We start from the raw sequence: 14945 nt of genomic DNA, 5'->3' as shown, positions 1-14945 counted from the left end.
CCATCCAAAATATATGGATGCATTCAAAAAAATAGTAGGAAGAAGATCGGATGAAAAAGAGGGAAAGGATGGGAAAAGGTATATGAAGAATGAAGTGAGTAGGATTATGTGAAGATGGAGAAAAAGGCCAAAACAGGGGAGAAGCCGGAGGGGGGAGAGGAAAAAAAAGAAAAAAAAGAGAGAAGGAAAGAAGGAGGGGGAGAAGGCGCCCCGGGGGGGGGGGGGGGGGGGGGGGGGGCGGGGGGGGGGGGGCGGGGGGCGCCCCTATATAAAATAAATATCTCATCTAAATTATACACCCTCACTCCAAAAGAAAAAAATCCCACCTACAATAGAGAAGACAGAGTTCTATAATCCCCTCAAAAAATATCTCACCTAAAATACAGAAGAAAGAGTCGAGTTCAGGCATCACTATCTGTGAAATTAGAATCAGAGGTACTGCTATTGGAGTTGAGTGGCAGTGGGGCTCATTGTTGAGGGCTGTACCAGCTGCGCTCATTTCCATTTCAGAAAGGAAAAAAAAAAAAAAAAAAAATCAAAATTTCAACACGTGATTGTGATGCTTCTTCCCACCCCTCTCTCTCTCTCATATTTCTCTCATGTCAACCTGTTCTCAAACTTCCCACTGCTTTTTCTTCAATTGAGTAACTGCTCTTCTCCTCTTTCACTGCTCTTTGTCTTCCTCTTTGAGACCAGTGAAGAATCCAGATGGGTTTTACTCTCATGGGTTCTCTTCAAAATCAGCTGCGGCTTTTAATATCAATAGTCCTTCTACTCAGCTCCATCGCTGCTTCTTCCGATCTTGACACTTCATACCTTGAAGACCACGGTCGTTGTCTCTGTTCCAAAGATTCAAACCCGAAGAACCAAACATCTTCTGGGCTCTCACTGTTACCTTCCAAGAAACCAGACTCAGATTCTCAACTTTGGAGTAGAGATTGCTCAGGAAAAATGTTGGAACTCGCGAAACTGCCTGAGAACGTGGAGTGGTTGAAAGGATTGAGGAGGAGAATTCATGAAAATCCAGAACTGGCTTTTGAAGAGTTTGAGACAAGTCGGTTGATTCGAGTAGAATTGGATCGGTTGGGAATCAGTTACCGTTTTCCATTGGCTGAGACTGGCATCAGAGCCTCCATTGGTACTGATGGCCCTCCTTTCGTTGCCATAAGGGCTGACATGGATGCTCTTCCCATTCAGGTTTGGTTCTCTTTTCTTGCTTCTTTTGAGGATTAGGGTTTTCGTTTTCCCCTTCTAATTTTAAAGAAAACGATAGTTGATTTGGTAGTTATGTTCGTTAAGATTTTATTTTCTACAGAGACTTTGCTTGGTTGTTCTGATCAGGAAGTTTTTGTTGCAGGAAGCTGTGGAATGGGAACACAAGAGCAGAGTTCCTGGAAAAATGCATGCCTGTGGACATGATGCCCATGTGGCTATGCTTCTTGGTGCTGCTAAGATTTTGAAGAGACGAGAGCATCGTCTCAAGGTGTTTTTCGCTACAGATTCTCTGTATTTGACCTAACACACTGTTGTTGTTTTCTGGGTTTTCTATATAAAAATCTAGACACAACCTGGAGTGATTCATTATCAATTTTAGTTTATGATATGGAGCTGTCGATCTACTAGTTGGGTTTAGCAATTTAGTGCTTTACATTAATCCATAGTGGTTGTATTTTTTTAAGCCATTGATTGTGATTCATGATTTTTTTTTTTTAATTTGTTTAATTTTTCTGTCAATCTGGATAATCTTGTTTGCATAAATTAATAAAAGTGAAAGAATATTCGTTCTTCTTTTATTATTATTATTTTTAAAGAAGTTAGAACTTTAATTTCTTTGTAATAATCTCTTGATCTACTTTTGCTTTTGGGTTTTCAGCCAAGTAATAATGTAGGAAACATGGCAAATGTTTATTTTAATTCAGAAACCTCAAAATCAGGAAATACCTTCTTCTTCCCATCAGCCCAGAGAGAAGGGAAGGTAAGAATTTATTTAGGAGTTAAAACATGTTTCAACTCTGAAAAAGAGCAAGGAAATGCCTCAAGGTTGCTTTCTTAGCTTTGGAATTGTCTTTTCACTGTGGCTACGAGGGCTTTTGTCTCTGTACTGATGTAATTTGGCTTTTGTCTTTATTCTGGGGTAGATTAACCATTGCTTTTACCCTTTTGGTGGTTTTGTTGTCCCACCATTAATGGAGAAACTGTGTCTGCAGGAGAAGTGGTACTTGTCAATTAACATGAAGAATAAGCACCTCCATGGTTCCATAGCCCCCCCCCCCCCCACCCCAAAACACACAAACACACAAACACAAAACCACCTTTGGAGAGGAAGTGTGGGGATTACTAAATGATTGGAAGAAACTGAGCAAATTGTGAATAATTTCATTGTGTTATCTTCTTAATCTATGTTGTGGACCCCCCCCCCCCTCCCTTGTGGGGTTCTTTTTTATTTTACTTGAGTAGATGCAATTAGAACCAGGTGTTTGAATCTTTTGGAACACTATATTGCCCCTTTCTCTTGGAGAACATAAAATCATTGAGGAATAACATGGACTACCTTTTATAGAACAGCTCAATGCTAAGGAAGCAGTGGTTGAATGACCTGAAGGCAATAGCCATCTCCATCTTTCACTGATGGAAGTGCTCCATGCACAGCTAAATCATATTCAGTTTTTGAGGAGTTAAGAATTGGTTCTTTATGATGAGCTTGAAACATAATAAAAACAAATATTAGTCTCCATCTTTTAGGACTGAAGGTGATCACATCTTTTAATGTTGAAAAGTGAGTTTTCTAATTTTCTAGTCCTTGATTGCTTACACATTTTTGTACCAGAAAAAATAAATAAATAAAAAAGAAAGATTGCTTACACATTTATGCTCTTTCTATGAAGGGAACTGTGATATTGCTATTTCAGCCAGCTGAGGAAGCTGGGAATGGTGCAAAGAGGATGATGGCAGATGGGGCTTTAGAGAATGTGGAGGCCATATTTGCTGTTCATGTATCACATGAGAATCCCACAGGAACCATTGGATCAAGGCCTGGTCCCTTGCTGGCTGGCTGTGGTTTCTTCAGAGCTTTAATAAGGGGAAAAGGAGGCCGTGCAGCAAGTCCACACCAGTCTGTTGATCCTGTTTTGGCTGCCTCAGCTTCAGTAATCAGCCTACAGAATATTGTGTCTCGTGAAGCAAATCCACTTGATTCCCAGGTCTGTTCTTTTTAACCAATCCATCTACTATAGAAAACACATATATTTCAGTGAATGAAATCTACTCATGTGACCCTGAAATAATTGAAAATATGTGAATATGATTCTTTCTTGGGCAAATCTGAAACTTTGCATCCTGGAAATAGTCACATATGTTTTGTTCTGTAAGCTTTATATCTTTAGATTCTCTAGCATCTCATTACTTGCATTTTCAGCCCTGATTCAAGATAGCTAAACCATTGATTTTGATTCCATATTTAGGGCACTCCCATTATTGACCTTTAGCACAGAAATTATCTTATTAGGTTCAGCAATTTTTAGACATTGTTGGAAAACCACACTTTGACTCGACGAGTCACCCGGGTTGATTCTAAAAATGGTAAAACCTGGTTAAGACTCACGTAGCTATGGGCAGAGTAATAGACGAGCAAAACTCGACCAAGTTTACCTGATTCCCAGTTGACTAGGCGTTTACTATCTACACTGACCAAAAAGCACAGGATTTGGTGACATTCTTTCAGAGTCTTCTATTAGCCCATCTTCTTGCAAATGACCTCATGCATCTTTAAATCTCTGTTGGTTCTTTTCATCTTCTTTTGAGGGTTTGCTGATTTAACTTGTTATCTGGTATTTTGTGTTGAGAATTCCCATTGATCGGTTGATGATGATTCTTGTGGTTTAGTGTTCTATAATGGCCACATTTCTTAATTCCTATGGTGCTATTGGGCTTTTCCTGATTCAAATCATTGTAATTCTATCAGGTAGTCTCAGTGGCTTCATTTAATGGAGGGGATAATCTTGACCAGATTCCTGAATCAGTTACCCTCACTGGTACCTTTAGGGCTTTCTCCAACACAAGCTTCTATCGGCTCCTAAAAAGAATTGAGGAGGTATGTCAAAGTTTTTATACTGTGTTGAGAAGTAGGCAGATGAACACTACAATGTAGTGTTTTGTATTTATACTTGTTTAAGCTCACTTACTACAGCTCTACTGTGAACAGGTGATTGTAGAACAGGCTAGTGTCTACAGATGCTCAGCAGTTGTTGATTTCTTTGATAAACAGAACCTGATATATCCTCCAACAGTGAATGATGAGGACATGTATGAACATGTCCGGAAGGTAGCAGTAGATTTGGTTGGTTCCAAGAATTTCAGAGTGGTGGAACCAATGATGGGTGCTGAGGACTTCTCCTTCTACTCACAAGTAGTCCCAGCAGCCTTCTTCTACATTGGTGTAAGGAATGAGACATTGGGATCAACACACTCGGGCCATTCTCCTCATTTCATGATCGATGAGGATGTTCTTCCCATCGGTGCTGCAACTCATGCTGCAATTGCTGAGAGGTATTTAAATGAGCATCGATTGAATTCTTTGAATACGTAAGAATTATTAGAAATGAATGTTTTCATTCCTGGAACGATGGAAATGTTTCCCTTGTAAATGAGAACTTGTTGCTGGATCTCTGATTATTGTATGTATTGTATATTGTACATTAAAGAAGTAATTGAAATCGGCTACTTCTGTTGAAGAGGGGGATCGAACATTACATTCTTGATGGAGTTTCTCCATTGTTAACAACCTGACTTCATTTTTTTTATGGTGAAACAAGCACAAGATTGTTCCGATGATGTGAACTCCGAGGATCCCATGCCTAGGCCATACCAGGGAGCCTTCCAAATTCCAATGCCTAGATTGATTATGTTTTTTTTTTTTTTTTTGGTAAAGTTTGATTATGTTAAAACTGATAATATTATGCAATTTACTCACTTGGAAGAAGGAAAATACAGGAATTAGATATTCGATTTTAAGTAGATTAAACTCAGAAGCCGTATCTGGAATCCGCAACTATTCTATCTCTAACAGACAGAAAGAAGAGTAGAAAACTAAAACTGAATAAGAAACCCTTTTTTTTTTTTTTTTCCATTTTATTTGGGGTAAGATCCGTTGAGGATGTTCCTTCTGCTTGCTCTGTACCACCTTACCCCGTAAGCATGTCCGCGTTCTTCTAAACTCAGGGAAGCTAAGTCTGCAAAATAGGAAATGTGATTACTCTCCAATTGTAGAAGCTTACAAAAAAAACCATAATCCATAATACATAATCCATGATACAGTTCCCTTTCTAATTCTTAAAACAAACACCACAAAATAGCAAATTAAAATAGAAACAAAACGAAAACACATAGAAATTTAATGTGGTTCACACACCAGTGCGGGGCGAAGAAGAAGAATTGTTCACGGCAGAGAAGAAACGGCGCAGCAACCCGAACCGGCCTCTCCCGGGCACGGCGGGCAAACACCACACCACGCCGGCGGCGCACCGGGGCGCCCGCCCCCCGCCGGAGGGGGCCCCACCGCCCGGGCCCACCGCGGGCCTCGGCAAACCGGCCCCCCCCCAAAACGGCAGGGGAATAATCTTCCCAGACCGGCCAAGGAAGAATGCCAAAGGCCGGGGCCGCGTGCCCGAGCAGCCCAAAGCCCAGAAACGGTGTTTATCCGCTAGGTCCATTAAGCCCTAGGATGGAGTTAGAACCATTACCTTTAATCACTTCATCACAGCTCATCTTTTGGCAAGCCCTGGTCAGGCTCGTCTTTTTCTGGCTGCTTCTCATCTTTTACAGAATCCTGCTGACCAGTTTTAGTCTCATTCTTCACTGCGAACTGAATGAAATTGATGATTTCCTCCTTTGTTCTATCACCATCGTATTGCACCAGATCACCAGCAGCTGTTCTTAAGTACAAGGTTGGATAACCCTGAACACTGAAAGTCTCTGGGACGTCATTTACAGTTGCATCCTAGAGAAAGGATAAACAAAGAATGAGATCATTGTTATAAAGAATACTTCAATATATAATGCCATACTGCAATATAAATACAAAATGGAGGATCAACGTGTGAGGTAAATAATTTATAGAGCAACCCAACAACGAAGCCAAAATATTGAGATATTCAAAATAACTATATTCCAATGAGTACGGTTTTAGAATTGACATAGAATAATAAAAGATAAAAAGACAAAACTTCATCCGAAAGAACACAAAACAAAGAAATGAAATACAAACAGGACATGGGATTGAAAAGCCAATGTTTCACAAGATCATTTGCTAAGTTATTTGCACATCTTGCTCCCCATTAAGCAGGAAATTCACCAGACGCAGGATGGCATACCGATCCAGGTAAACCATCTCCAAGGCTAATGAGACACTCTAAAGCCAACCTTCGTATTTGACCTGACAGTTTCCATTCCAAATAGGTAATTTGTACATACGATCTTCAATAGAATAGCTACACATTAAGCTTCATAGTCATTTAAAGGAACAAAAAAGCTCTTTTCTGTCAGAGGATTAGACATCCAAATCATTTGAAATTGATCTCCCCTTTAATTGTCCTCATCTGGTTTTCTTTTTCCAAATTCCACCACCATAATTTGAAGTGTTGAAAAATAATATCTCAAACTTATATATATAAGATACCAGCAATTGTAGGAAAATTTATATCCCCAATCCCTAGTATTTTATGGTAAGCATGTCTATCATCAAGAAGAATTATTCTATGTTACATCTAAAATACAGCTATAACAACCATTGAAGCGTCTTGTCCTTAGCAAGCTTCAAGAGAGTTATTTGAGGTGGTATGGTGATGTTCAAGAGAAGCCTACAGATGCCCCAGTAAGGACTATATGATCCTGATTGGAGAAAAGAGAGCTAAGGTAAGCCTAAAATGACCATAGGAGGGGCCGTAAGGAAGAATACACATAGTATAGGTCTTGTACCACGTATGATCTGGATAGAGCCCCTGAAAGTATCCATCTAGGAGGCCATGCTAAGCTGTCATTCTCCTGACTAGCTGGGCTGAGTCTCATTCCTCTTACACCATCTTTCATTGGTCATTTTCCAGTTTTCATTTCCCATCCGTTTTCCTCCAGTTCTGATTTCTCTACTCAGCTTTTGCTGGATCCATGTAGCACACCCCATTAAGTAGGGATAAGGGTGAGCTTGTTTCTTGTGAATTCTCGTCCTTGTGGTACCAGATCGGTTGTGGTTTGAATCTTCTCATATATGCATGATATTATTGATCCAAGAAGTGCCTTGGGAGGGTTTGTAAGTTCAGATGCTACCGGTTGGAGCAGCATAATACACTTCCACCCAAGATTTTCTTCACATATGGATGGCAAGAAAATTTAATCTACTCTGATGGGCAATGTAGATGCAGGATATATTGAAGAATAAAAGTAAGATATTACCATTTTTGCAATGATCACAGAAGGATCATTCTGGAAAGAGACAGCTACTTCTTCCAAGATGGGAGCCAGCTTCTTGCAATGTCCACACCAAGGTGCATAGAACTCTAGCAGAACTGTGAAAACACATTTCAAATGATTAAACATCATCAAGATTATCTTGTCATGGGGTGGTAAATGAAGAATAATTTTGCGCATTCTTGGTCACTATTTGGTTATGGGTGGTCGCCTACTTCAACTATTTCATAGATCCAATGTAACTGAAATGAAACCATCATGCTCTATTAGCCATGTATTTTGAATGTACACACTGCATTTTATAGTTGGCATGGCTTAGCTAAGTTGATTAGATCCCAGAAAGGAATCCCTAACTAGGTACATCTGGGTTCCTCTCAAAACTTTGTGAACCTCTGATATCAACCTCCACTCAACTGATATCAACCCAAGACATACCGTCATACAGTGCAATATGCGGAACAATTTATCAAGACTCAACAGCTGGTGAGGTACTACGTCCAATATAAAATGGACCACATGATCAGTGTGACACAAAAGTCAACATGTGAATCCATCTTATTCACATAGCTGCCAGCTGGGAAAGCCATAGCACCCCTCCAATGGTATTGACACTGGAATATACAAATTCACCACAAGTGGGCCATGCAGACAATTCAAGTGGTGTTAATCCCTCCAACAGTCATATTTTTCATAGATGCCTCATGTGGCACGAAGGATGTTACTTTATGGACATGTAGCAATGCCTTTCCAAGATGTGCCCTCTCCAAATACCCATCCACCTTTGGGCTATGTTTGGACACCAAGGGAGAGAGAGAGGGGAAGGGGGGCGGGTGGAGGGGAAGACAAAAGAATGACAGGATAATTGATTTATGTGGATGTCTCTCCTCAAATTCATTTTCCTTTTATAATTTATGTTTTGATATTTCTATACTTCTCTGGTTTTTCTTTTATCCTAGCAACCCCACCCCACCTCCACCTCCCCAAAATAAATAAATAAAATAAAATAAAGCCATTTCTTTGTGGAGGGAAGGGTAAAATGCTTTGAATCTTAAATCTCATAAGGAACTTTCCTGAAATGATGAATTCAACAGGTAAACAACCATGATAATGTAACAGATGACGAGAAGCACACACCATTCTTTCCAGAGTTGAAAACAACATCCTGGAGGCTGTCAGCAACCACTACCTTCACAGGTTCATCATTAACTTCAGGAATTGGTTCTGACTTCACATATGGCTTTAAGTTGCCATCCTGCAGACATGTTCAAATGTCAAAAATGTGATGAATCAAGAAAACAAAAAACTGTAATTTCACGGACATGAATCTGCAGGTACTGAAATGAACTACATTAAAAAGAAAATTATAAAAGACACTATTTCAGCAAGTTACGCTCAAATTTTAGACGTAGAAACCCCCACCAGTCTAGGCTTCCTAATTTGTAAACGAGTAGTATCTATCATAAGGTGTCAAATGCTACTAGAAATTTCCATGGTTCAGAATTCAAGATCCACAAAATTTTAGGTGAAGGTAATGAATTCTTCCTGGTCATAGGAGTTGCATCAATGATATGATACAAGGAAACCCCTGTCACTTTAGTTTCATAGGCAGACATTTTGGTCCCCTTGGTCAGTCTGTTGGCGTTGCTTGCGTCTAGACTCTCACTAACACCTTTGGTCACCTAGGGGCCGTGACAACTATAACCCCGATAGTACATGACAATTTAGGTCATTCCCAACACACATACGACTTGGAAACTTGATTTCCCTTAGCATTCAGGAGGTGACTATATGACCATTACTAAAAATGCAGAATTATGTAAACAAAGAAAGGATCTTATCACCATGTAATCCTTCAGCCAGGGCGTAACATGTTCAGGTTCCAGATTTGGTTTGAGATATTTCTTGCCATCATTGCTCTGTATGATGAGGAGAGGAACCTGATCTTCCTGAAGACCAAAATACTGTTCATGCAATCCAATGGAAAATTTACATGTTAAAAGGAGTAATTAAGTAGGCAGTAACAGCTAATACAAATAAACCAACAAAAGCACATAGTTACCTGGAATGCACCTTGACTAGCTTCAAGGTCTCCCAACAAAAATCCTAATCCCTTGCCTTTGTACTGATGAGCAACATCATGGTATTTTGACTTAAATTCATCAAGAAGCTCGCTACTGAAGTTTAAAAATAGCATCACCTGCAAATTCCAAAATGGCAACATGAAAGATATTCAATTGATGGATGTTTTCGCATATATTAGTTGGCTAACACTGTCAAATCATACATGTGAACTACCTACATTATGCTATCAAAACCCTAAACAGTATCTGGCAGCATCACCAAAGCATTTAAGTTGTCAGATTACTTATCTCTAACCCACTAGAATAATACCCCATAAGACACCAACCATTTATTACATAAGTCAAAGAATCTTACTGTTCTTACCCCCCTGGGGAGGGGGGGAAATTTACTGTGACTCTGATCCCTAGGTTGAAGGGAAGAACAACAAAGACAAAAATAAACACACCAAAAGAAAGCCCAGGAAGAAATTCAAATTGGATGACAGCAACAGCTATACCCCATGGCACCATCATGACAAAACACCCATTATTTCTTGTTTGTTTTCTTTCCCAGATTTGTAGCATTACCATAAAGCCAAGGTGCTTGTGAAATATTCCAGAGCCTGGTAAAGTACATATTGACAGTGTTTATGAAGAAAAATGGCTATGCTCTCCTCTGAAGTCACTAGAGAATCAGACTTTTGACCAAGCTGCATAAAACTTGCCAAATACACTTACTTTCTTAATATGGTTCAAGACACTGTAATGATGAGGCACTGACAATATTGCAGCCTGCTCCCCTCCCCCCCCCCCCACACACAAAAAAAACTGTCTCTAGAATCTTGAATTCCACAGGGATTACGATATCCATTTATTTGTGCAAGGCAGCACTAGCTCTAGACTTGAACTCGTGTGTCCATTCTTGCTGCAATGGAAGACTGTCACATAATTGTGCATAGAACATATTGCCAATAGAACATATTGCCAACAGCATATCGCCCTGAGATGTTTGTCAGGGGAATCCATGAATAGTAGGTGACGTGAGGCTTCACGAAATTCTGGTGGAAATCCATTGGCCTCAAGATTCTCTTCACTTCCTCCAACCATATCAAAGCCTTGGGTGATGGTCTGAATATCTGATCAAAGAAAGGGTGATGGTCCGATCAAAGAAATCAACAATAGTGAAGGAATTATGGACTGGTTTCAGAATTATACAATCTATCGAGATGGCTCCAGACAGAAAATATGAAAGCCCTCACTGCATAGAAACTATTCTCTAGTCCTGATCTCAGCTGCAAGGGAAATCTCTTCTCAAAGTAGCTCTGCTCTCAGAGTATTGTAATTTGGGTATAAGGGTATAACTGCCCATTGGGATTTATTTTATGTTGTCATATGAGTATTTTAAGAATGACAAATAGAACCAAAAAGCCTGAATTTCCAACTATAGTATCCACTTGTTTACCTGTTCTGTGACAACCAAAGGCCAAGACAAACACAAGACAGCCCATGCAAAACCCATGAGTTTATGTGCAGACTGGACCAAGCCTCTACTCCAGCCAAGACAGTTAAGCACTCCCTACATGCCACTATATTGGTCGGATTTGGCCAGCTCGTATTCCCCATGCTTTGTTCTCATTACAAATTTTCAGATATTTACAGCAAATTGCAAATGTATACCTATATGTAACATGTATGAACACATGTAATCTGCATATACATATTGACGGAGTATATGAACCTAGTAGATACAAAAGCCTGGAACATTTGGACTACAACAGGTTTAAACCAATATCCGTTAGAAGCAAGTCCATGCAACAGTAATAGGCCCCCAAACAAACCCGAAAGAAAAACTCCGAGACATCAGCTTCAGTTAACAGATTTCATGATAATTGGACCAACAAATTTGCAGACCATAAAATGTATTAGGTATTGACCCTCATTCTTAGATTCAATATTTCTTATTCTTAGTAGGATGATTAGTGTTGTTATATAACATGAGTCCATTTTGGTGAATGACTGTCAAAGAAAGAGTAACTAGACTTAACAACTCAGAAGTTTACCTTCGTATCAAGACTATTGAAGAACTTTATGACGAATGGGTGATTACTGGGGTCCTTGTTGAAAAGAGTCACAACAGGCAAACTAGCTTGCTCAACAAATTTCTCCAGAGCATCGACATCAAAATTCTGCATGTGCAGATGTGCAAGACATAATATATTGCACCCATAGCAAAACCAGAGGAAGAAAGGGAGAAAATACAAAGCAAAATCCCATGCAACTCTTGCGAATGAATTGCCATACCTGGAAATCAACAACAAGTTCATCAAATGGCTTGAACAGCCTAACAGTGGGACCATTCACGCTTGAATCCCCTCTTGGAAGGAGTTTTGCATCCAATGTATGACCAAAATCATAGTCAGAGCGCAATTTCTCTGCTAACTGTGTAAAGTTCTCATATTCTTCCCCAGAGAAATCAGGGAACACCCCAACCTACAAAAATGTGCAACTTCATTACTACTGTCTTAGAGTTTACATAAAAATATTATAAGGGAAGTAAAAGAGGCATCACTTACAATGAAAATCTTCTTTTCATCTATAAGATTTCCAGCATCTTCTACAGATTTTATCTCAGCTGATGCAGGACCGACTTGCTTTTTCAAATATGTCACCATGCCATCAGCATCTCGAGGCCCTTTAAAGTCTTGTATATTCTTTCCACCATTTCTCAAAATCTTGATGGTTGGGTAACCCCTAATCTCAAATTCGGTTGCAAGCCCTTTGTTTGCTTCCTCATTGACATCCACTTTTGCAAGAACTACGGGAGGGTCATTACTATTCAAAATGGATGCAGCTTTCTCGTACTACAAGTCAAATAGCATATTATGCATGGTTATCTATCTATCTAAAACTTAAAAGAAGCTAAGAATGAAAGCAAAATCCTGATTTGAGCTTCTGAGATGAGATATACCTCAGGAGCAAGATTCTTGCAATGACCACACCTGTCAAAGAAGATGCAGGTAATAAATCAAAATGCCACAATACATTTGACTTGATGATCTCACTTTTTCAACCAGAATTAAATTTTTGCCTAAGTAAACTAAACAAGCAAAATATGATTTGCATGGCTTTTCTTTCTATCACATTTTCATATATAAGAGAAACACAGCCATCAGAAGTTTGAGTTGAGGTATGCCCCCCCCCCCCCCCACCAAAAAAAAATGAAATGAAGCCTACAAAATTGCACAAATAACAAAAGATTTCTGAAAATGTTTACAATAAAGCCTTCAAATGATACCACATTTTCCTTGAAACAGAGAAATTGGCACTTTCTGTGAAAATTAGGTATAAATCAAAAGAACATTAACACTAAGAGCTGTTGCAACCCCACAGATGAAATCAGAAAATCGAACATTTTGGGTGTCCAGTTTGCTCTGACTGATCCCACGCAGAGATAAGCTATTAATAATTGATTGATCCAACATTATTATTATTATTATAATTATTAATATATTGCAAAAATATAGGGGAATCAGTTCTCTCGGGACATTGCATAAAAAAAAACACTCTCTAGAACAATCACCAAGAATTACAATGAACATGATTCATATGCATCTCGCATGCCTAAAAGCAATTTGAGACGCGCAAACCGTTACTAAACCAGATATTCCCATTGATCAAAAAATTCTGAAATCCAATTACCACCAGTCCACTTCCGATTACTCTAGGATTGAGCTTTAGAAAGCCAGGGGCTAAAACAACTACTAAACCAGCAAAATTGGACGGAAACAAAGTCTTTTTTATAAATTATCGAAAGAAATCATCTACAACGAAAGCTAGAAAATTATCACAATTGCTGCAATTTGCAGAAAAGACAATCTTAGAAGACGATATGAAACTAAAATCAGAAAGAACCCCCCCCCCTCCCCAAAAAAAAAAAAAAGTCAGTAGATCCAATTATCTGAAAGAGAAAGGGGGGAAAACTCATTTTTGCAGACAGAAATGAAGAACACAGAAAATCACTGTAATACCATGGAGCGTAGAACTCAACAACCATGAACTTGTGTTTGCCAACAGTTTCGGAGAAGTTCGAGTGATCAAGAGTCAGCACAAACTCCCCAGACTTAGTTTCTTCGCCTTCCGCAGCAGAAACTGATCTATAAGACGAAAAGAACAAGCAGAAAACAAGAATGCAAAAGCAGATCGAAACCCTAGACGCCATGGCAAGAGCTCCCAGACCTCACAAACACACACTCTTCTTTCTCTGTCTAAGATATTAATCGAGCAACCGAGAACGGCTCCAGCGTGGTCTATCCGTTTTCCGCATATAATAGACAGAAGAGAGAGAGAGAGAGAGAGAGAGAGAAATCTAAATCAACGGTCAATAATTCATCTTGTCGATTTTTTTATTTTTTGCTCAAAATGTTGTTGATTTTTTACTATTTATGTTCCTCATATCCATGGGAATTACCATAATGCGTCTGGAAATTGCATAGCAGTTAGATTTGTTTGTTGGAATAAAAGGTGGTGAGAAAAAAAGGTAAAAAGGTTGTTGAAAAAACAAATTTTTCTTTAAATTCTAAAAAATGTAGTTTGTTTTTATGTTATTTTTGGAGGAAAAAAGTTATAACAATTGTCTAGTAAAGTGGCAAGCCAACCAAAGGGTTGGTCTAAGTTGTAAGCAGGTTGATCCGCTTAAACAAGATTTCAATATCAAAATCTTGTGAATGCAAAAAATTCATCCTAGAAAACTCACCCACCACAACGAGGTGTGTAATCCGGGTCGAACACCGGATTAGTCAGGGCAAAGCCTTGGAAACCACCAAAAAAAAAATTACAAGCTAACTATACCATCTCAAATCCTTTAAAATTTCACAAAATGTGTGAAATTCATGAAAAAATAAAATGAGAAACTCATAATTAATATTTTTTACAAATTTCTTTCATTTTCTTTTATTCCACTATTTATGGGCTCACAATTTTATTTTTTTTTCCACTCCACTTTTGCAAAGAAAGTAGTGTTAGTGAAGCAATTTTGGATTCGAATGTTGATGTAACATATATAATATTTTATCTCTTATTTTATATATATAAAATGCGTTTTTTTTTTAAAAATCAGATGGTTGATATTATTGGATTATAATCGGAGCGGTCTTGTAGATAGATCTAACCTGTACAAGCATACAGAGAATCATCACTCAGTCATAATTGAAAGAAAGAGGGTCCCATCACCCATTCACGGGGTAGACAACTTACAAAATCGTTTCACAGCTATAAATGCTTTGGCTGTAGGGATAATGACGTCATTCAGAGGCCACGTGTTTCCGAGGACAAAGAGAAATTTTCATACGTGGGAAAGATAATTGGAAGGATGTACCAGCTTTTGCATCTGGTTTTCCTGAAAACGATTATCATTGGGCACGTGACGCG

At 38.9% G+C, this 14945-nt stretch overlaps 2 protein-coding genes across 2 annotated transcripts; one reads left to right on the top strand and one right to left on the bottom strand.

The window, feature by feature from the left end:
- Positions 1-474: 474 nt before the first annotated feature.
- On the top strand, positions 475-4729 carry LOC149011027 (IAA-amino acid hydrolase ILR1-like 6). Its single transcript, XM_089160764.1, has 5 exons — positions 475-1197; positions 1358-1483; positions 2886-3200; positions 3962-4090; positions 4202-4729. Exons 1-5 carry the CDS (start codon positions 709-711, stop codon positions 4583-4585), a joined length of 1443 nt encoding a protein of 480 aa, XP_089016890.1. The 5' UTR covers positions 475-708; the 3' UTR covers positions 4586-4729.
- A 215-nt stretch (positions 4730-4944) lies between these two features.
- On the bottom strand, positions 4945-13826 carry LOC149011026 (protein disulfide-isomerase-like). The gene is made up of 11 exons (XM_089160763.1): positions 13547-13826; positions 12487-12517; positions 12092-12379; positions 11820-12008; positions 11579-11704; positions 9518-9655; positions 9300-9419; positions 8593-8710; positions 7444-7556; positions 5739-5995; positions 4945-5228 (listed from the first exon to the last, which is right to left on the bottom strand). Exons 1-10 carry the CDS (start codon positions 13735-13737, stop codon positions 5753-5755), a joined length of 1557 nt encoding a protein of 518 aa, XP_089016889.1. The 5' UTR covers positions 13738-13826; the 3' UTR covers positions 4945-5228; positions 5739-5752.
- Positions 13827-14945: the final 1119 nt, after the last annotated feature.

This window comes from Hakea prostrata, chromosome 7 (assembly GCF_041222555.1).
Source record: "Hakea prostrata isolate BN-2017 chromosome 7, UWA_Hpros_2, whole genome shotgun sequence".
Taxonomy (NCBI): domain Eukaryota; kingdom Viridiplantae; phylum Streptophyta; class Magnoliopsida; order Proteales; family Proteaceae; genus Hakea; species Hakea prostrata.
This window is presented reverse-complemented; position numbering and strand designations above follow the sequence as displayed.

Excerpts from the sequence above, each read along its gene's own strand:
- LOC149011027 (XM_089160764.1), top strand. The coding sequence starts at position 709 with ATGGGTTTTACTCTCATGGGTTCTCTTCAAAATCAGCTGCGGCTTTTA. Across the intron at positions 1,198-1,357 it reads TGGATGCTCTTCCCATTCAG|GAAGCTGTGGAATGGGAACA; the intron begins GTTTGGTTCTCT and ends TTTTTGTTGCAG. Across the intron at positions 1,484-2,885 it reads GACGAGAGCATCGTCTCAAG|GGAACTGTGATATTGCTATT; the intron begins GTGTTTTTCGCT and ends CTTTCTATGAAG.
- LOC149011026 (XM_089160763.1), bottom strand. The coding sequence starts at position 13,737 with ATGGCGTCTAGGGTTTCGATCTGCTTTTGCATTCTTGTTTTCTGCTTG. Across the intron at positions 12,518-13,546 it reads GTTGAGTTCTACGCTCCATG|GTGTGGTCATTGCAAGAATC; the intron begins GTATTACAGTGA and ends CTTCTTTGACAG. Across the intron at positions 12,009-12,091 it reads ATGAAAAGAAGATTTTCATT|GTTGGGGTGTTCCCTGATTT; the intron begins GTAAGTGATGCC and ends ACATTTTTGTAG.